The sequence below is a fragment of the Neopsephotus bourkii genome, unplaced genomic scaffold (assembly GCF_033783945.1).
Source record: "Neopsephotus bourkii isolate Nb327-2 ecotype Australia unplaced genomic scaffold, CSIRO-AGI_Nbou_v1 NB_795, whole genome shotgun sequence".
In the NCBI taxonomy this organism is placed as follows: domain Eukaryota; kingdom Metazoa; phylum Chordata; class Aves; order Psittaciformes; family Psittacidae; genus Neopsephotus; species Neopsephotus bourkii.
The window spans coordinates 1,542,466-1,560,497 of record NW_026901291.1 but is presented as its reverse complement, the minus strand read 5'-3'; the positions used below and the strand labels follow the sequence as shown (position 1 = coordinate 1,560,497).

Here is an 18,032-nt window from a genome sequence, read left to right as displayed (position 1 = left end):
TGCTAAGGAAGTGCTCCCCATAGCAGCCATGGAGTGAAAGGGATGCAGGAGTTTTCCCTGTGTTATGCATGTGGACAAGAGCAGCTGTGTGCTGATCACCAGCAGCGTGTGCGCTCGGAGGGAGCACTGAGTAGCTCCCCCGTGGAGCTGCAGCCCTGGCAGGGGAGGGAAGAGCTGTGTTACAAACAGCAGCCTCTCTCCTAGCAAGGAAGCAGAAAACCTCTACTTGTCCAGTATCCCATCAGTGTGCACTTAACCGGGATGAATCTGTGTGCCTGGAAGCGGCTGGCAGGGGGTGAGCAAGAGCGAACAGAACCGGTAGCGCATGCACAAATCATAGCCTGTGCCCACATTCCTGTCGGATAAAGCACTGCAAAACCTCTGCTCTCAGCCTGTTCTTCTGTGTGTCAGAGCTGTGGGTGCCCGCAGTGGGCCTGGTGTTCCTGGGGAGGAGCAGTGGGTGGTTTGCAGGGGGGATGTCAGCTGTGCACAGCTGGAGGGATGCATGGGTCCTTGGCAGGAGGAGGGCTTGGGACACGCATCCTTGGCTCCCACTCTTGTGTGGGAGCTGGTTATTGCTGTTTGCTCAGTCGTGGTGGTTGGGTACATAGACAAGTGATACTGCATTAATTCTGTACGGCTTGGCATGCTTAAGGAGATCACAGTGTGTGTAGCTGTGCAGATTTCTTCTTATTTAAACAAGTGTTTGGGGCAGGGGGAGTGCTGGTAAAAATCAGTTCAGTGTTCAGCTGGTTTGCCAGACTCAGGTACTGTATCATCTGGATCCCGCTGCGGAGGAGCACTGTCTGTGGTTTCGTTTGGTTTCTGCTTTGTTCTGGTTGTTTTCTGCAGAACCACTTTGGTCCCAGATCATGATTAACACCAGCTCTCACTGAAAGTAAAGTCATCCTGGTAGCCACAGGAAAAAGCCCAGGACTAGTCAGAGCAGGTTAAATTATTCATTCCAGTTAGCTCGTTTGAATAATTCAGGAGGTTTTGTCATGCTTTGCAAATTGCCCAGCACTTTGTGGTGATGCAGGCTTCTTTTTACTGTAATCCGCTGCTGTTCAGTGGGTAACTCCTCGCAGCTTGTACAGCCTGTGGGGTGCTCCTGAAGTACTTCTGCAGAGTTCCCAGTGTTTGCACCTGAGGGCTGCTCCCCTGACAATGCTGATATTATTGCTTCCTTTGGTTTAATAGCCTGGCTTGTGAACAGAAGGCTTCTTTTTCCGCTGTTTGACAGTTGCCCACAGCATCAATAATTGTTCAAGACACTTGTACAGCTAATAGAAAGCGCCTGTCAACAAGAAAAGCTCATTGTAATACCTCTGTTTTAAAGAGACTGGGAGAAGCAGCAAAACCAAACAGGTAGCAAATATGTTGTTCCTGCAGTCACATAGATCCAGGGCCGGGAGACAATAAGTGGGGCTTAATTTTCTCTCAAATGGATGCTCTATTTCACACCCCAGGACAGCTTCTGATTCACGGGCTTCTTAACATCACAATACTTTCATTGCTAAAAACTAAACGGGAAGATGCAGCCAAGCCCTGGTCAAAAAGCTGCTGAAGTAAACACAGGGACTGCGGCTGTTGTTTGCAGCCCGTGGACCAGTCCTAGCAGAGAGCACGGTGATAACAGCATTTGAATTCCCAGTTCACAGAGGAGTGGAGAATTTCTGCAGTCTCCTGAAAGGGATGCTGAGCCACACTGTGAGCATGTTTGAACAGGCAGACTGTGTCCTGAGGTTATCCTGAAAACCAGCCCTACCTAGCTGGAGGGAAGCGTGGTGCTACAAGGGGAGGAAGGATGCCACTGATCTCTGAGCTAATGAGTGGAGGGGAGATGTGCAGCTGAGCTATTTATTAAGTTCAAATGTTGGTTGCTGTAAGCAGGCAAACAGTTGAGCCATGCTGCAGCTTCAGCTCTGCTGCCAGGGGTGGAGGACATGGACTGGCCAAGGCAAACTGTGGTGTTAGGGGTCGTGCTGCAGGTCTGGAGTCCATCCTGGAGAAGACACTGTCCTAATAAAAGATCCAATAATAGGAGTTAGCGAGAGATTTGTTTTGATGTATAGCAGTCTGTTTGGTTATCTATCAGACATGGTTTGTTTAATGACTGAAACCAAAAGAGTAGGAGCTCATCTCCATGAGACCAGGAAAGAATATAGATTAACGCCATTGTGTTCTCAACGTGTCATTGACTTCCACTATGTACATGAGCAAACGTGCTGTTCAGGTCCAATGAGATGGACAGGCTCATTAAGCAAACCCAGCACCTCTAAAGTCACCCCCTAGGAGGGCCTTGCTGCGTAATCTCACTTTGGTAAAGAGCAATTTGTACTTCTTTTGAGAGAATTCATCATTTTCTTGCTCATCTTGGTCCTGATCCAGCTGGAGGACGGGAGTGTTTGGAAGTTCTCTGCATCATCTGCTTGGGTGATGTCAACAGCCCCACATTGGATACTTCAGAGCCTCAAAGGAATGTCCAAACATCTGTGTGCTGGGATGAACCACATCCCTGGAGAGCTCATCTTGCAGAGCCTCCCCTCTGCGTGTGGAGCAGGAGACTCAGCTCCCATGGGGGAGAGGCCTTGGGGGGCCCCCTGATGTGGGGTTCCCCTTGTGCAAGGGGCACAGCAGCTCCCCTCCCTGCCTGCGCTCCTGCTGTATGGATGGAGAGAGGTGGAGCAGTGCTGGGAGAGGAGGGTCAAGGCACGGTCTGTTCTCTCCGTCCATCTCCAGCAGATGTTTCCTGAGGAGCACTGTCCAGCTGGCTCTGCTCATAGCAGCCCCCGGCAGCGCTGGACTCCGATGAATCCCTGTGCAAAACCATCCAAGAACCCGTGGACATTCCTATGTCCTGTGCCCAGAAATCCCTGAATTCACACAGTTTTAGCTTTGATTTCTCCTCATAGAGAGGATGTGATTTCAGGGATGAGGCAACCTCTCGCTGTGATTTATTGCACTGTGTTGAGCAGGCAAATCTCTTTGGCTACGTGTGGACAGCAGCCGGGTACACGGGGAGGAGAGCTCTGGGCTTACAAATGTTGTCAGTACTGGATCTGGTAACATTTAATTTAACCCTGTCACCTGATCTGACATTAGATTTGATCCAGTTGTACCTGCAGGCATGCTTGGAGTGATGCTGATGGGGAAGGTGGGTGCCAGGGGGATTTGCTCCCTGGCTCTGGGTGCTTCTGGAGCTGGTGTGTAGGAGAAATGCCTGTCCTGGGGCTTTGTGTGAGCTGTGAAGGCTGAACATCATCATTTGCAGCTGCTTCAGGAGTGGTGGATGGCAGGCCTCATGGGTGCCGGTTGCTCCATCTCTCATGCTGGAGCTGAGCTTTTTCTTATACCTGCTTAGCCACTGTCTGTCCTACCTGGACTCCTCTGTCAAGGCCATATTCTGGTTCATCCTGTGTAAACAGAACTGAAGTGAGCCTTTGAATTAAGCCAACAGCCACCACCCTCCATGAAGCAGATGAAGCTGGGCATAGCCTGGGTACCAGCAGCACAGATGGTCTAAAGTAGATTTTAAAGCACATCCAAACTCTGCTGCTGGTATTTATGTGCCATATGTTGCAATGGTAATTACTTACTGTGCTTCTCAATGGGACAGAGTATTGGGGTGGTTTATAATCCCCGTGGTGATGTTACCTTACTGTGCTTCTCAATGGGATAGAGTATTGGGGTGGTTTAGAATCCCCATGGTGATGTTACCTTACTGTGCTTCTCAATGGGGTAGAGTACTGGGGTGGTTTAGAATCCTGATGGTAATGTCACCAGCCTCTGGGTGAACCAGAGGATAAAAACTCATCATATCTTTATTTTTAGTGCAAGCAACAGCACTTTTCTTTGTAGTAGGCAGGGGTGGGTCTATGCAGGGAGAGCCAAAGACCCAAGGTGATGTTCAGCACAAGGTCTGGCTGATGGCATCCATCACCAGGACACAGTGCTGCCAGGTGAGAGCCTCTATACAAAGGAGAAGGTTTATTTTCATAAACCATGCTAAGCAATGAGTTACATGGGTTAGAGCTATTTTTGCAGCAAGATAAAAGAATGCTAATTCGATCATTTACCTAACTTCCCATTACAGTTCAACAGACTATTATACACCAGGACTTTCTTCTTTTTCCTTCCTAAATAAGTCCGTGATGACAAAGGATACTTCACCACAACAGGCAGCATTATGCAAAACTAGGGCTGATTTAAAAAGAAAACCTATTCCCATTGAAACTCCTTTTTGATGGTTATGTGGAGTTTCAATTACACACAATTTTGTTTGCATCATTCATTGCCTTTGAGTGGAAATATTTAGGATGTGCTGTGAAACATCCAGTGATTGAAGGCCTCCCTAAAGCCCTCTTCTATTAAATCTCCACCAAGAAAAATACACATTTATGTTGAAAATGCAGGATAAACTGTACCTTGTTTATGTGTTTTGTCACTTTTTCTCACCCTGGTAAGGAACCTAAACCAGCTATAGCAAACATTGTTCTCAGCTATGCTGTTCTGCCTGCCTTCTATGAGTGGGAATTGGTTCTTTGATCTTCAGTTCAAAGAGGTTGAAAAGGCTGTTTCTGTGGTCTGCAGAGAATTCCTTTCTGATTCTACAACATCTCTTGATTAACTCTGTGTTTCTGGGGAAGCTCTTGGTGCCCTTCCAACCAAAGAGATGCTTAGGCCTTGTGTAACATCTACCACAGAGGGCTTGAAGTTTGCTCCCAAATCACTTTGCCTGGTGGAGGACATCATCCCCCAGCACCCAGGAGAGTGGGGATGTGAGCAGAGCACTACAAACAAGTAGTAGGAAAGACCTGGTCACGTCCGACAAGACCTGCAGGCAGCCAGATTGACATCCAGGTGCTGGCTGGAAAGAGAGCCGCGCTGGAGCAGAGGTGCTCTCTCTACTGGATCCTTGATGATCCAGATGTCCCAGGTCCAATGTCACCGAATGGTTTGATCTATGCCTTGCCAGGGGACCTGTTGTCTTCAGGACTTGTAGGTTGTGGCCTTTTGTAATGCCGCTGTTGTTAACCTGATTGAACATCTAAAGCAAGGAGGAGGGAGAGGAAATCATTAGCAGCTGCATTAACTTCTACCCTGGATTCTGTGCACAGCGTTCACTGGAATTAAATGGCTGTTTGGATTCCAGCGACTCCTCCGGCGCGGGCTAATGAAACCAGTCCTGCAGTTCAGCGGTGGCATCCACCAAAACCCTGCTTGTAATCCAGACTGCAGTTTGTTCTGCTAATGAATTAATCAGCTGATTCCGGGCGAGCAATAGCTCATTAGAGACGTGTGTGGCAACCTTCGGAAGGGAATTATTGGCTTTGTGTGGCCCGGAGGCCTTTACATTGCCCTCGGAGCATCGCAGCGCCATATGTGATGCTGTAATTAACGGGCGTTGTTCCTGAGGTCGTTTGATCTCGGGGCAAATGAGTGTAAAACTGTTAATACTGTAAACCTTTGAAAACTTGGGAGTAGAAGTCAAAGAGCCAAAAGCAATTTCCCTTTCATCGAGCTGCTGGTGGTGGTGCCTTCTTTTCTTATTTATTTTGTGAGCTTCCAGCCTGTTTTTAATGGTAGGTGCCGAGATAAAGTGAAGTGTAATTTGGAAATCAGTTCCAGATGTTTGAGTTGTGGCTTTATTTTAGCTATCTGGGTCATTAATTTTGTTGAATAGTTTGATTGGATTTTCTTCCCCAGTGTGTGCAAAGCACGACTGCACCCAGGGCATAAAGGGACTTCCAGCAGGAAAGGGAGCTTGCAAAGGTCTTTCCCTGGTGGGTGACCTTACAAAAACAAAGCCTGTTTCTCTGTGGTTATCTGGGGTGGACAGCAGGGTGCTGGGGTGGTTTGTGCTCCTGCTGCAGCCAGGAACACTGGGCACAGTGGGAAGGGACATCACTGGAGCTGCCCTGCTGGAAAGCCAAGGGCAGGGCAGGTCAGGTTTGGGTTTAGCTTCTCAGTCATGACAGGACCCTTTTCATATGAATAAAAGGATCTTGCAGCTTGATTAGTGAGCAAAGGTGCGGTTTGGTAAAGCTTTTCAAGGGATATTAATGAAACGGATCTTCTGAGTGAAAAGATGCTTCTGCTCAAGCTTTGAACTACCTTGAAAATGTGGGAATTTGGGTATACCAGCATCCTCTCCATGCACACCCAAAGAGTTTCTGGAGGACTGTTGCAGATCACTGCAAGTGCAGCTCCTTGCTGCAAAGAGGTGTCTGGAGCAGCACCAGTAGCCATGGCATGGAGCAAGGAGAGGTGCCCATGGGTGTCACCACCAGCAGTCCTTAGTCAGGGTGTTGTGGGTGCTGCTTGCACCCCTGTCAACAAGGACGGGAATTCAAACACAGCATTGGTGGGATGGGAATGGAGCCAGTCTGTGAGTCTGGGATGCTGGTGCCAAGCTCAGGGTCCAGAACAGGGATCTGCAGAGGAGCCAGTGACTAGGAGTAAAGCTCTGCTTTTGTCTCCACTTGGCAATGTGCTGGGTAAACTGGGAGTAGCTATCTACACCCCTGAACAGAGGGAGTGCTACAAACTGCAGGATTAAGGCTCTATTTCCCCCCTGTATGTTCATGCAACATTGAGGGTTAAAAAAAAAGAAAAAGACCCTGTTTTTAGGGGCTAAACTTTAAAAGCATGGTCATTATAATAATACAAGAGCAGGCAGAAGCATGGAGCTGGCTTGGGTCGAGTTTTTCTGCTTATCCTGATTTCAGTTTTGCCGTTTATCCTGTTTATCCTCTCCTTGTTATCCTGAACTAGTTTGTCTTCCTGTAAACACCAGCCTACGACTCTTAAAAAGAAACCTTCAGGAAGAAAACTTGCTGACTGAGCCTGTTTCTCGCCTGTGGCAGTTGAATAAGCCCATCAGCTTATATAATATTAATATTTGTAAAAGCAAACCTGCAGAGCTCATAAATCTCTCCCTAAAAGAGGGACAATACCTAGATCTGTTTTATAAGTGAAGCAGATAAGTAGGTTCTAGGACAAAAGGGTATTGATACAAAGGAAACGGATTGATGAAAGAAATAAAACTGCCATTTTAATCTGAAAATTGGCTCTGCATAGGTGATACCAGAGGCTTCACTGCTGCTGCAGCCAGCGTTTCGCTCTGGGTCATCACTTTGCTCTGGAAAGCCCCAGTCCCTGGCTGCTGCCACAGCAGTGTTGCCTCCTGGTATTCCATACAAGTGGGTTAAGGAGTTCAAATAAGTCCAGCATTGAAGCAGGGTTTGTGCAGATGAGAGGACTTCATTGATATTTTTCCTCACTTTGTGCCTTCCCCAAAAGAGAAAAAAGTGAAACGAATTCTGCAGTTTGGATTCTGTGAACCATTTTTTAAGGCAAGAAGTAGGCTTTTCCCCAGTACGCTGTGCCACGACAGTATGGGAACACAGACAAAAAAACACAACAATACAGCAATCTGTCTCCAGACACATGCACAGAGTGGCTCTGCATCACCGTTAACATAGTCCCTTATCAAAGGAAACCTGCTTTGAAGCAGTTGCTTTAAGACCTCCTTTCTTGGGTACCCCCCGTGGTGGGATGGGAGCACTCAGCAGCGTGAGGGCTCTTGCTGGCAGCTGTGTTTCTGTGGTGCAGAGGAGGGATGGTGCAGAAGGATGGGTGTCTTTGGATGCTGTTGCCAGGCGGTGCAGTTCTTCCTTCTTTCTTTCTTGTTTTAGTCCTGACCCTGAGCACAGTGGAAACCTTGCATTCCGTGTTGCTCAGTAGCGGAGCTGGATCAGAGGATTCCTCACAGGCTTTGCTCAGTCCCTGAAACTTTCCCCAAGCCCATCTTTCCTAACTTCCCACACTACAGAAGTCCATTGTGTGGGTCCACTCTTGGTGATGGCAGTGAAACACATTGGCTGGGTCCAGCCTAGGAGCCCCCCTTAGTTGGGGTTAAGCAAAGCAGGGGGCAGGCTGCTCTAAAGAGTTCAGAGTGAGCAGGACAAGTAGATGGGAGACCAGGAAATACCATTACAAGTGTTTTATAGATGAGAAATTGAGGGCCAGAGGCACAATGAGGTGATTCCCACAAAAACTGGGCTGTGATCCCCTGAGCCCCAGACCGAGGTACGTATCCTGGCCCATAGCATGAGTCATGTAATGCAGCCTTGCTCTTTCCCAGCTCATCTTGGAGCTGGAAGATGGTCAGGTCATTGGCTCAATCTGAATTTTGTGATGAAGCAATTTTTTTGCTTTTAGGATAGGGAGCTGCTGAAGCTGCATCTCCTCCTGGGATTAGGTCAATTCATTTAGCACAGCATATTTTTAAGGAAAACTTTTTATCTTGCCAACTCAGGCAAGAAATATGTTCAAAGAATTTTAGCATTCGGCTCCAATCACTATTTCATTTAAACGTTTTAAGCTAATGAGACTTGGCAAAAAAAGCTTTTTTTTATTAAAAAAAGAAGTGGCAATAATAAGGGAACGAGTTGAAGTTATCTCAGTGGAAAATGTTTTCCTATTTTCCATTTCTGGAAGTTTATAGGTTTAGCTTTTGTCCTAATTAAGGGTGAGAAAACATCTGAAGAGCTTTCACAGGGCACACAGAGTAGCAGCCAGACAGTTCCTGCTGCTTCTCCTCATCTCCAAGTCCAGCTGCATTTTCCCTAATGAAATTTTCTGCCACAGCAAAGGTGGAATGTGAAAGTTCAATATTATGGATCAGCTTTGCTTATAAGAACAGAGGAAACCAGGCAGAACCTGTACATGGGAAAAGAGATGAATGACAGTGATATCACAGAGCTCTATAAAACTATGGAGAACCTGAGTAAAGCATGACAAATGATGGTCCAGATGAAAAATCACATGCAGGAAAACGAGGGCTTGCAAGGGAGATCAGGTGAAGGGGTTGTGCTATCTGGCTTTTTGTCCCATCTAGCTCTGGAGTGTGTTTGTCCTTCTTCTGTCCCTTTTGGTTAAGAACGAGAGATGAGGAGGACTTTGCTGGACCTCACCGTGCCTTTACTTTCCCCAGCCTTTTGCTGCCACCTCCTTCTCCACGAGAGCCTGGGTAAAGCTGTGTCCATCTCCAGCACAGCAGCATCCCTGTTGTTGTTAGAGGATAAATGACACTGTCTCCATGGCCACGGAAGAAACCAAGTTAAACTCCACCATCCCCTGCAGCCGATGGGCCAGCTGCCGAGCTCCGTGCCACAGCTGATTTCTCACAGACAATCAGGGGTGAATGGTACCTCTAATTCCTGTCACAAATGTTTTTGCTATGAAAAGAGACAAATAGGAGCACGGAGAAGGGGAAGGAGCGCTTGGCCTGTCCTTCAGCCTTAAGTTGAGGGAAGGTTGCAACCACACTAACATGCTCCTAGCAAGTTGGTGGTTGATGTTGTTGCGTTAAGCAATGGGAAATGGCCTCATTGACAAGCTGCTTTTTCTGGCTGTAATAGCACACCATCCCACTAAAATAAGGCAACTATGAAAGAGGGTGAGGAGCAAAGTGAATTGCTGGTGAGAAACCTGGCACAGGAGAACATACTCCCCAGGGGGGAACCACACCAAGCATGGGGAGATCTGCCATAAAGCTCTGTAAGTGTCAAATTATTCCATTTGGCTTGCCAGATTGGGGCTGGGGATGCTGTGGCATTCAGGGAACACCAACATACAACCTCTAGCGATAAGCAGGTACTGACTTGTGGCACTGATCTGACTACAACATATTTGTGGTGTATTGACCACGGTGCAAGCCCAGATCATTATCACTCTTCAAGAGGCTCAGGAGATCAACGCTTCCTTGATACAGAGAGACAAAACAGAGGGCAGGTGTCTGTGGCTTTCCCTGCATGCGGTATTATTATTTGCTGATCCTTCTGCTGAGGTAGGGGAGGGGAGTGAGAAGGAAGGGGAGAAAGGATTTAGAAAGGTGATTTGCCAGACATTTAAAAAGTGGGTGTAAGAAGGAGATCTTTGGCATTTTCTCCATCAGTTTTAAGCTGAGGGCCATCCATCACCAGGAACGACTTTTGGCACTGACCAGATTTGAGGGGAAGGTTGTTGCAGGGTTTTCTCACGCTCCTTGTCCCCATATCCCTTCCTGCCATGGTGGAAGGGTGGCGGCACCCCTGGGAAACTATTGGCTCTTGTTGGGGTTGTGTTTAGGTTCCTGGAAGCTGAGGCTGCAGCTGCAGCGCTCGTTGCCAGGGAACTGGTGGGAAGGGGCCAAGCCAAGGTCCCACCGCACATGGTGGCCTCCAAGGAAGCAGCTTGGCGCGTTGTGTCTCCATGGTGTTTTTCTCCAGAGGGCTGGGCCCAATTCTGTGTCGATGCTGAGGTCATCTGCCTCGGGTCTTGGATGGCTGCATGGCCCAGATAGGGGTCAGAGACTTGGTGATTGAGTTTGTTCCCAATCAAAACCCCGATGTTGTGAAGGTACAAACCACCCTCATAGAATCGTTTTAGGTTGGAAAAGACCTTTAACATCATCAAGTCCAGCTGCCAGCATCAAGCCATTAGGGTGCATGGAGGGGTCTTGGACTTCAGGGATGTCCTTAACCCTGTGTCCCAGCTTGTCTCCACTGGGTGAAGGGAGCCTTTCCTGCCAAGCTCTTTGCATCCGTAATGCCCTGCATCCCCAGAGCTCCTCCACCCCAGCCATGTGTGGATTAGAAAGCAGCCGGAGGTCACAGCAGGATGAAAGCATTGCAGCACATTGGTTGAAAGGACCTGTAGAGCAGGCACAGTCCTCATGCTGGCGTGGGGACATGCAGAGGATCATGGCTTGGTCATGGAGGTGTTCCCTGTGCTGACAGGGTCCCCTCCTCTCACCCCTTATGGGACCTTACTGTGGTGCCTGTCGGGTACAACAGAAAGCCCAAAGCCCAGCACACGTGGTCAGAGGGGTTCCTCCATCAGAGCAGGGCACCAGCCCCAGCACCCTCTGTGGGCTAGGACTTGAAGTGGGATCCCGAGGGAGGTGGCATCACCTGGCCCCTGTCATGGGCAGTTTTCCTCCCCTCAGTGCAATTGGTCTCCAGTCAGAGCTGCCCGTGTGCAAGGAGAACCAAAGGCCCCGGTGTGGCCCAAGGGCTGGGGCTGCGCTGCCATCAGAGGTGGTCTGCAGCTGTGTGGGGAATTGGATGTCACCCTTGGAACGCGTGAGGGTCGCCAGATCCCAGTATTGATGTGAACAGATCTGCCCATTCATTAGCAGAGACCACGCAGTTCCATGGGGAAGCTGGGTATAAACACACAAACAGGGAAAGCACTTCCAATCAGAACAGAGGGCAGCATCTTTCCGTGTGTCTGTATCCTCTTCCCTTCCTTTTCTCACCCCAATCTCTTGTTTCACAGGACTGGCTGACGAAATTTGGGTACCTGCCCCCTCCGGATCCCGTCACAGGACGACTGCAGACGCAGGAGGAGCTCACCAAGGCCATCACTGCCATGCAGAGGTTCGGGGGGCTCGAGGCGACAGGGGTCCTAGGTCAGTGGCTCGTGGTCCTTCCTCTCTTTGATGCAGAGGGATGCAGGGACAGCTCCTTGCAGGTCTGGACAAGGAGACTTGGCACTGAGTTGTGGAGCAGCAGCATCTCCAGGAGAAGCTCAGGCGGGTGTAACATACGGCCCAGTTTGCAGCTGTAAGAGTAATTACATGGCTCAGGTGCTTTGTTGCCTTGTGCTTTCAAGAACCTGAGGCAAGCAATTATTTCACCAGACCCACACACCCTGGGGATCCTGTTGTGCTTAAAATAGCTCTTGGTGTGTTGAAAGATAACAAAGACAGAGAAACTAAGGCTGATAGGGTGTCCTGTTCAAAGCCTTCACTGCAGCATCAAATTGAATTCAACACAAATCCTGATTAAGCCTCCCAATTTGTATAAACAGATACTCTGGTTTCTTTGCTGCTGGGGCAGAGCGCAGGGGAGGGAGGGAGGAAGATGCTGCTGCATCACCCCAGCACTGCTCACTCCGTACCATAATATGCAGAGCCACAAAGTGCCTGCAGAGCTGGCAGAGGTCTCCTTGGCTCCCTGGGCACACTCCCCCCATCTCCTGTGGCCAGATAACAGCCCATCACCAGCTCCACCCGCCAGCAGGGGCAAGGCAATGAGTGCTTCTGCCTGATGTGGTAGCTGGGAGGGAGCAGTCCAAGGCCAGGATCAAGCAACACAAGTTCCCCAGCTGGCTGAGGTCACTCCTATCAATGTCCTCATTGAGGGGAGGAGAAAGCCAGCATTATCCTGGCTGTCAGAAGGATGCCTGTTTGCTCTCCTCGCTTCCCTGACACACAGCTGTGACCCCTTGCTGGGGGCCAGCTTGCTTCCGGTCCTTGGAACAGGATTAAGGGGACGTTCCTATTAGAGGGGCTGCTATCCATCCATCCATCCATCCATCCATCCATCCATCCATCCATCCATCCCTCCATCCCAACACCCACCAGCCCTCTACCAGTCCCCCTGAGCAGCTGCCACTTCACAGACGCTGTCTGCATCCCATCAATGGGGCTTTTGCTCTGCTCTTAACTGAGCATATGAAGTTATTTCTCCTCCACCTTATCACAAGCTGCAGCAGGCCCGGGAGCAAGGATGGCTTTACAGATGCATTTGCATTTTCAGTTTTGGAAGGGGTGTTTGGAACAGGCCTGAGGGGCTGCCCTGGGCAGGGCACGGATGTGGTTTGTGTCTGAAAACAGTGTCAAAGGGGTAAAGCCAGTGCAGAGAATGGGTGAATGCAACAACTCGTCTGTTTCAGCAGGTGAAAATAGGGGCTTTAAGCTTTCATTCAGTTATAAAAATGAGCAAGAAGGAATATGAGCTCCTACCTGAATAGAGACAGGTTATCTGCATGTGAATGTGCATCTGCTTTGTCAGAGGACTAACGGGAAATTCAGCAAGAGAGGACAAAACAGAGTAATCTAAAAGCATTTTCTTAACTGCAATCCAATCTGGCCATAGGTGCTTTCCACGTGAGTTTCTGAGATCCATCAAACAAGCGAGAACTTGCTGTGTTTTCTCCTGAAATCACTAACTGTCCATTGACACTAATAGCAAAGTGAGTGCTGAACCCCCAGCCATGAAGGAATTGCTGCTGGTGATGGGTGCACAGTGGCACAGAGGGGGCTCAGTGCCCCACGGTGTCACCACAGGTGATGCTGGAGCTAGTGCTGTGCCCCAGCAGGCTCTTGGGCACTGCCTTTTGCTCTGCTGCTCAATCCTTAGCACTTCACTTCCCATCTCCCTGTAGGACATAGTAACGCACCATTCCTTTGAGCTTATGGGGTTTTCCTCACCCTAGACGAAGCCACGCTGGAGCTGATGAAGACCCCTCGCTGCTCTCTGCCCGACCTCGCCACCACTGAGACCAGGAGGAAGCGATTCGTGCAGGCTGTCACCAAGTGGAGCAAAAGGAACTTGTCTTGGAGGTAGGAATTCAGCTTCCCCCACTGAAATCCTTTAGCAAAGGGCTGGTTCCTCGCAGACCTGGGCTAAACATGGCTTTGTGATGAGTTTCAAGGTGACGTGTTACAACATGGGCTCCCAGGACCCCACAGACTGTTTAGCTGACTCTTTTCCTGCTGATCCCAGGCTTGGGATGACTCAGACCTGCTTGGCTGCTGGCTGGGAATGGTGCAGCTTTGGCTCATGGGTTAGCTTGAAGCTTTTTGCTGCACTGCAATGGTTAGAGCATCGTTTCTCTTGAGCTCATTGGGACTTTGCAGTTTGTCAAGCAGCTGCCACAGACTTGGCTCAGCACAGATGGAGGAGCATTTGCTGGGTAATAGAGTCACTTTCTTTCTCCTAGTCTTTGCCATGGTCGAGTATATTCGCCTTGACATCAGGGAGCAGTGCATATGGGTCGCTCTGAACCTGTGCCATGCAGAAGTTCTGGTCCAGCTTCCAGAGACACTGCAGGTCAGGGTTGTCAAATAAGCTGATCCCTCTCCCACCAAGAACTGTGCTTTTTGGGGACTCATTTTTCCTCCCTCAAAGCCCATGTGCTGCAGGGATTGTTCCTCCAGGAAAGATTATCCCACCATAAGGTACTCGTACTATCCTGGAAATACATGTGGATGCTATGGAAAGATCTCCTTATTAATAAGCTTCTCTGATCCTGACATAGTCCCTAGGGCAAGTCTACCTCCCACTGCAGTAACAAATCTCATCTTGGCTGTGGCTGTTGACACGTGTTGAGCTGTGGCCTTACCAGGGATTTGGTCCATGTTCCAGCACTTCCCTCTGAGACCTTATTTTCCTAAAAGACAAACTGAATTCAGCTTCAGTAAGAAACAACTTTGGCTTCAGCTTCTTGTAATGCTGCTCCCCTCTGAGCAGCCCCATCTTGATGGGTAAGAGGAACAAACTTCGTATTCCAGAGGAAAAAATCCCTTTGGGTGAGGGAATCCTGGCACAGCGTCCTCAATCCCAGGCTGGAGCAAAGCATGGAAGGGAAATGGGGACAGACTGTCCTGGTGGACGGCATCCTTGCTGCAGAAAAATGGCCATAAAAAGGGGGTTAGGTCTGAGACGGTTTTATATGTGACATAAAAATATCCATCTCCTGACAAACTCGTTTCTGCTTTTTATTCTTTGATCCTTTCCAAGATCTTGGCTTTGGTTCAACAAAGGGCTGTATTTTATAACTGGAGGTTGTATAAGCCAACAGAAAGCTGTATCATTATAGAAACTCCAACACAGTATTTATTTACACCCAACACTTGAGATTAAAATAACTTCTTTAAAAGCGTTGTGAAAACCCACCAATAGAGACATTGTTTTACCTTTTACACATTGGTGAAGGGTTTTAAGAAAAGCAAACCAAACCATGCATTTAAAAATCAAAGAAAAACCTGAACAATTGCAAGGCTGGAATAAACATGTAAGCAAAGCTGAGCTGTACAGAAGGATGGTCTCAGGATAGGCATCCACACTGATGGAGAAGGCAGCATTAGCAATATAGGCACATAGGTTGCTCAGGTTTCTTCTTCTTCTTCCCCTTGAGTACAGCCAGCCCATGGGACTGGACCACTTAGGGAGCAAAACCAGTACAGGCTGCATCCTGTACAGCCCGCAGTACAGCATCCTGGTACAGCATCAGACACACACAGTCTCCTGTGCCCCATCTCCACGGGAAGTTTCCAGGATATTACAGCATATAAATCTTCTTTTCACGGGATTTTATTATTGTGTTTTCTGCGTTGTGTGTAGGTACTCGGGTCCCTGGTAGGCTGACGAGGGAGCAGTGGGATAGAGTTGGGATGCGGGAGGAGCGTGCTGCCAATGCCCTCTGCTGGCATCAGTGCCCGGAGCTGCCCGCAGCGAGCTCCTCCTCGCATTTGCAGCCTGGTTTTCCTTTAGCTCATTTTCCTTTACTGCCTCTGGTTATGCCCCAACGGAGGGGAGTTCACAGCCGGCATCTCCTTGCAGCCATGGGGAATGCAGCAGCAGGGCCATGCCCCCTCTCTGCACGGTTCAAACTCCCTGGGGCAGGGGGAAGCACTGCAGCTTTCTACATTTCCCATTTCCTTTCTTGCTGAGATCTCAGCCTGGCGCCCAACAGAGCTGACTTTCATCCACCTTCAGTTAAGGACAAGTCCCTGGTGCTGCTTCATCAAAGCTGCAGTCTTTGGAACTGCGATGCTCAGAGCACGAGGTGCCAGAGCTGGGGCAAACACAGGCGGCAGAGGGGCAGTGGTGTCTGTCAGTCACTGCTCACCATGGCTGTGAGCATCCTGAGCCCACCCGCACTGGAGGTGTGTCACTGCCTGAGCCAAGATGTGGATTTACTGCGGTGTGGAGGGGAGGCAGGTTCCAGCAGGTAGAGGTGTGCAGCCAGGATAACCCCTGTACCATGCTCCAGCAGCACCCCTGGAGCAGCAGCTCCTCTCACAGACTGAGAAACTGGCTGTGAAGTCTGATTTCACCCACCTCTTCTCTGCAGGATGGATTACTCCTGTATTGGTGCCCATTCCTGGGATGCAGGGAGCTGCCTAGCACCACATACATGTAAAGGACAAGAGAGGGATTGTGGCCCCAAAATATTCAGTATCATGCAAAGTGCTGGGAAAGGGGTGATGGAGGGTGCAAACATCCCCTCTGCTTTCCTCTTGTGGCACTGGGGTAGCACAAGGGCAGGGTTGCCACGCCATGGATGGCTCTGGGCAGATGGAGAAGCATGTTAAGCAAGGCAGCGAGCATCCACCATTTCAACTGTCCCCTCTTCTCTCCCCAGCCCAGATCAATCTGGGTTTATCAGGCAATCCTGCTGTGTTTGGTAGTTATTACCGTTTATTTTATGTGTCTGTGGTTTCAGGGCTGCAGAAGGTGAAGGAGCACCTTCATTAACCACAATTGATTTCTCATACATCTAACCTCATACTAACACTCTTCCTCTTCTCTCTTTGGGAGGACAAACCCAGAAATCAGAATTAGCTTTGCTGTGGGTGCCCCTCAATAGCAAACAGGGACAGATCAGCCCTCTCTGGCCTCTGCTTATTAACCAGCTTGGACCCAAATGCTCTTCGGGATGGGACAAGCAAAGGAGGGGACTCCAGGTAGATGTGGAGGGCTGGCAGCAGCTGGGTGAAAGTCAGCTTTCATTTGCCTGCGTGGGAGTGCTGCTGCCTGCGTGAGCTCTAAAAGCAGAGCAGAGATGCTCTCCTTGGCATCCATTTGGGTCACTTACCTCCGTGTACCTCCCAGCTGTGTCAAGCAGCGCGGCTGATGTTGCCTCACGCAGCCCCATCTGTGATGGGAACGGATGCTCCTCAGGGTGTCCCAGCGTGTGGCTTTGCAGAGGAATGTGGCTGACCCCGCAGCGCAGGGCAGTGTTGGTGGGGTGGATGGAGGGGGCTGAGCAGCCCAGTCCTCATCAGCTTCCCAGTGGGTTACAGGGACCATCTGGAGGAGAGAGCTTTCCCTTCAATTACTCACACCAGGCTTTTGCCTGAGATTGGAGCTCTGTACGAGGTGTCTCAGGAGGGATTGACATCCAAGAAGAAGTGCTGCTCTCTGCTGGGTACCTAAGCACCATTTACTACAAATAATAACAATAATCAAGGTAGGAAGAAGCTTATTTAGTCCCATCTGCATCTGCATGATGTTAGAAACGTGCCTCCTTCAGTGGAACTGGGTAAGGCAACAGGGACGAACATCCTGTCAGCATAATAGTCTTCTCCTAATCTCATTGAAAACAATTAGTAGAGCTCCAGCAATCAAATCGGATGCTGAACTGAAAAACCCTGATGGGATTTTCTTGACAAATAACAGTGGCAATGAATAAAGGATGGGGGGTTTTCACTTACACCTGCAGCATGCTGACAGAACGTGGGACAGCTCAGAGGTGCAGGGCCTTTTCAAAGAAGCAAAATAAGTATTGATGCTGTTTCTGCCTTCATCTAACATTTCTAGAGTCAGGGCTTGGGAAGAACGTTAATAATGCTTGTCTCTGTAGACAGGGCTTTTCATTCCCCATCCTTTTACAAGGGGGATCAGATTTCTAATCCTCATTCTACAGCTGGAAGGAGAGGTAAAGGAAAGGAAAAGAAAGGAGAGGAAAAAGGAAAAAGGAGCTCATAATGTTTCTGAATCTGAGTCTGTGCCCTAAGCACCAAGGTCTTGGAGACAGGTCACAATTCCTGGACTAAACACGCTGTGTTTTATATGTATAATGCCTTGTTCAGTAGAGATTAAAGCAGTGAAGGGTTCACTTAAACCCAGACAAGCGCCATGGAAGATGAAGATGCACATTTAAAGAATGTTTGGAAACCAGGTGGATGGGTGTTTTGTACTGTAGAGGTTTACACCAGCAACAGGCTCTTCTAGATATTAAAACTTACCTGACAATTGTCTTTCCTGATGGCATGCTCATACTGTTTGTATCTGTTTGTGCTGTCTTCTTTAGAAATGTGTGTTGTTTGAAGCCCTACAATTATCTACTAAACTAGAAGTAATTTAGTTTAGTAGACAAGGTCTTTATGTGCCCAGAATAGTTTAGGCGTAGCAAAGCCATAGCTGAGTGATTTCTGTTCACCTGGCTGTGTGTGTTTTGCCTGGTTC

At 49.0% G+C, this 18,032-nt stretch overlaps 1 protein-coding gene and 1 long non-coding RNA gene across 4 annotated transcripts in view; one reads left to right on the top strand and one right to left on the bottom strand.

The window, feature by feature from the left end:
* MMP17 (matrix metallopeptidase 17) overlaps positions 1-18,032 on the top strand; it is a 60,541-nt gene that overhangs the window by 26,215 nt on the left and 16,294 nt on the right. For all 3 annotated transcript variants that reach the window (XM_061355359.1, XM_061355361.1, XM_061355360.1), the window contains exons 2-3: positions 11,329-11,461; positions 13,273-13,399. In XM_061355359.1, coding sequence (XP_061211343.1) covers positions 11,329-11,461; positions 13,273-13,399 — 260 coding nt within the window. The remainder of the gene's footprint in view (positions 1-11,328; positions 11,462-13,272; positions 13,400-18,032) is intronic.
* On the bottom strand, positions 7,520-9,749 carry LOC133213264 (uncharacterized). Its single transcript, XR_009725749.1, has 2 exons — positions 9,672-9,749; positions 7,520-8,727 (listed from the first exon to the last, which is right to left on the bottom strand). It is a non-coding gene; the product is annotated as an uncharacterized LOC133213264 (long non-coding RNA).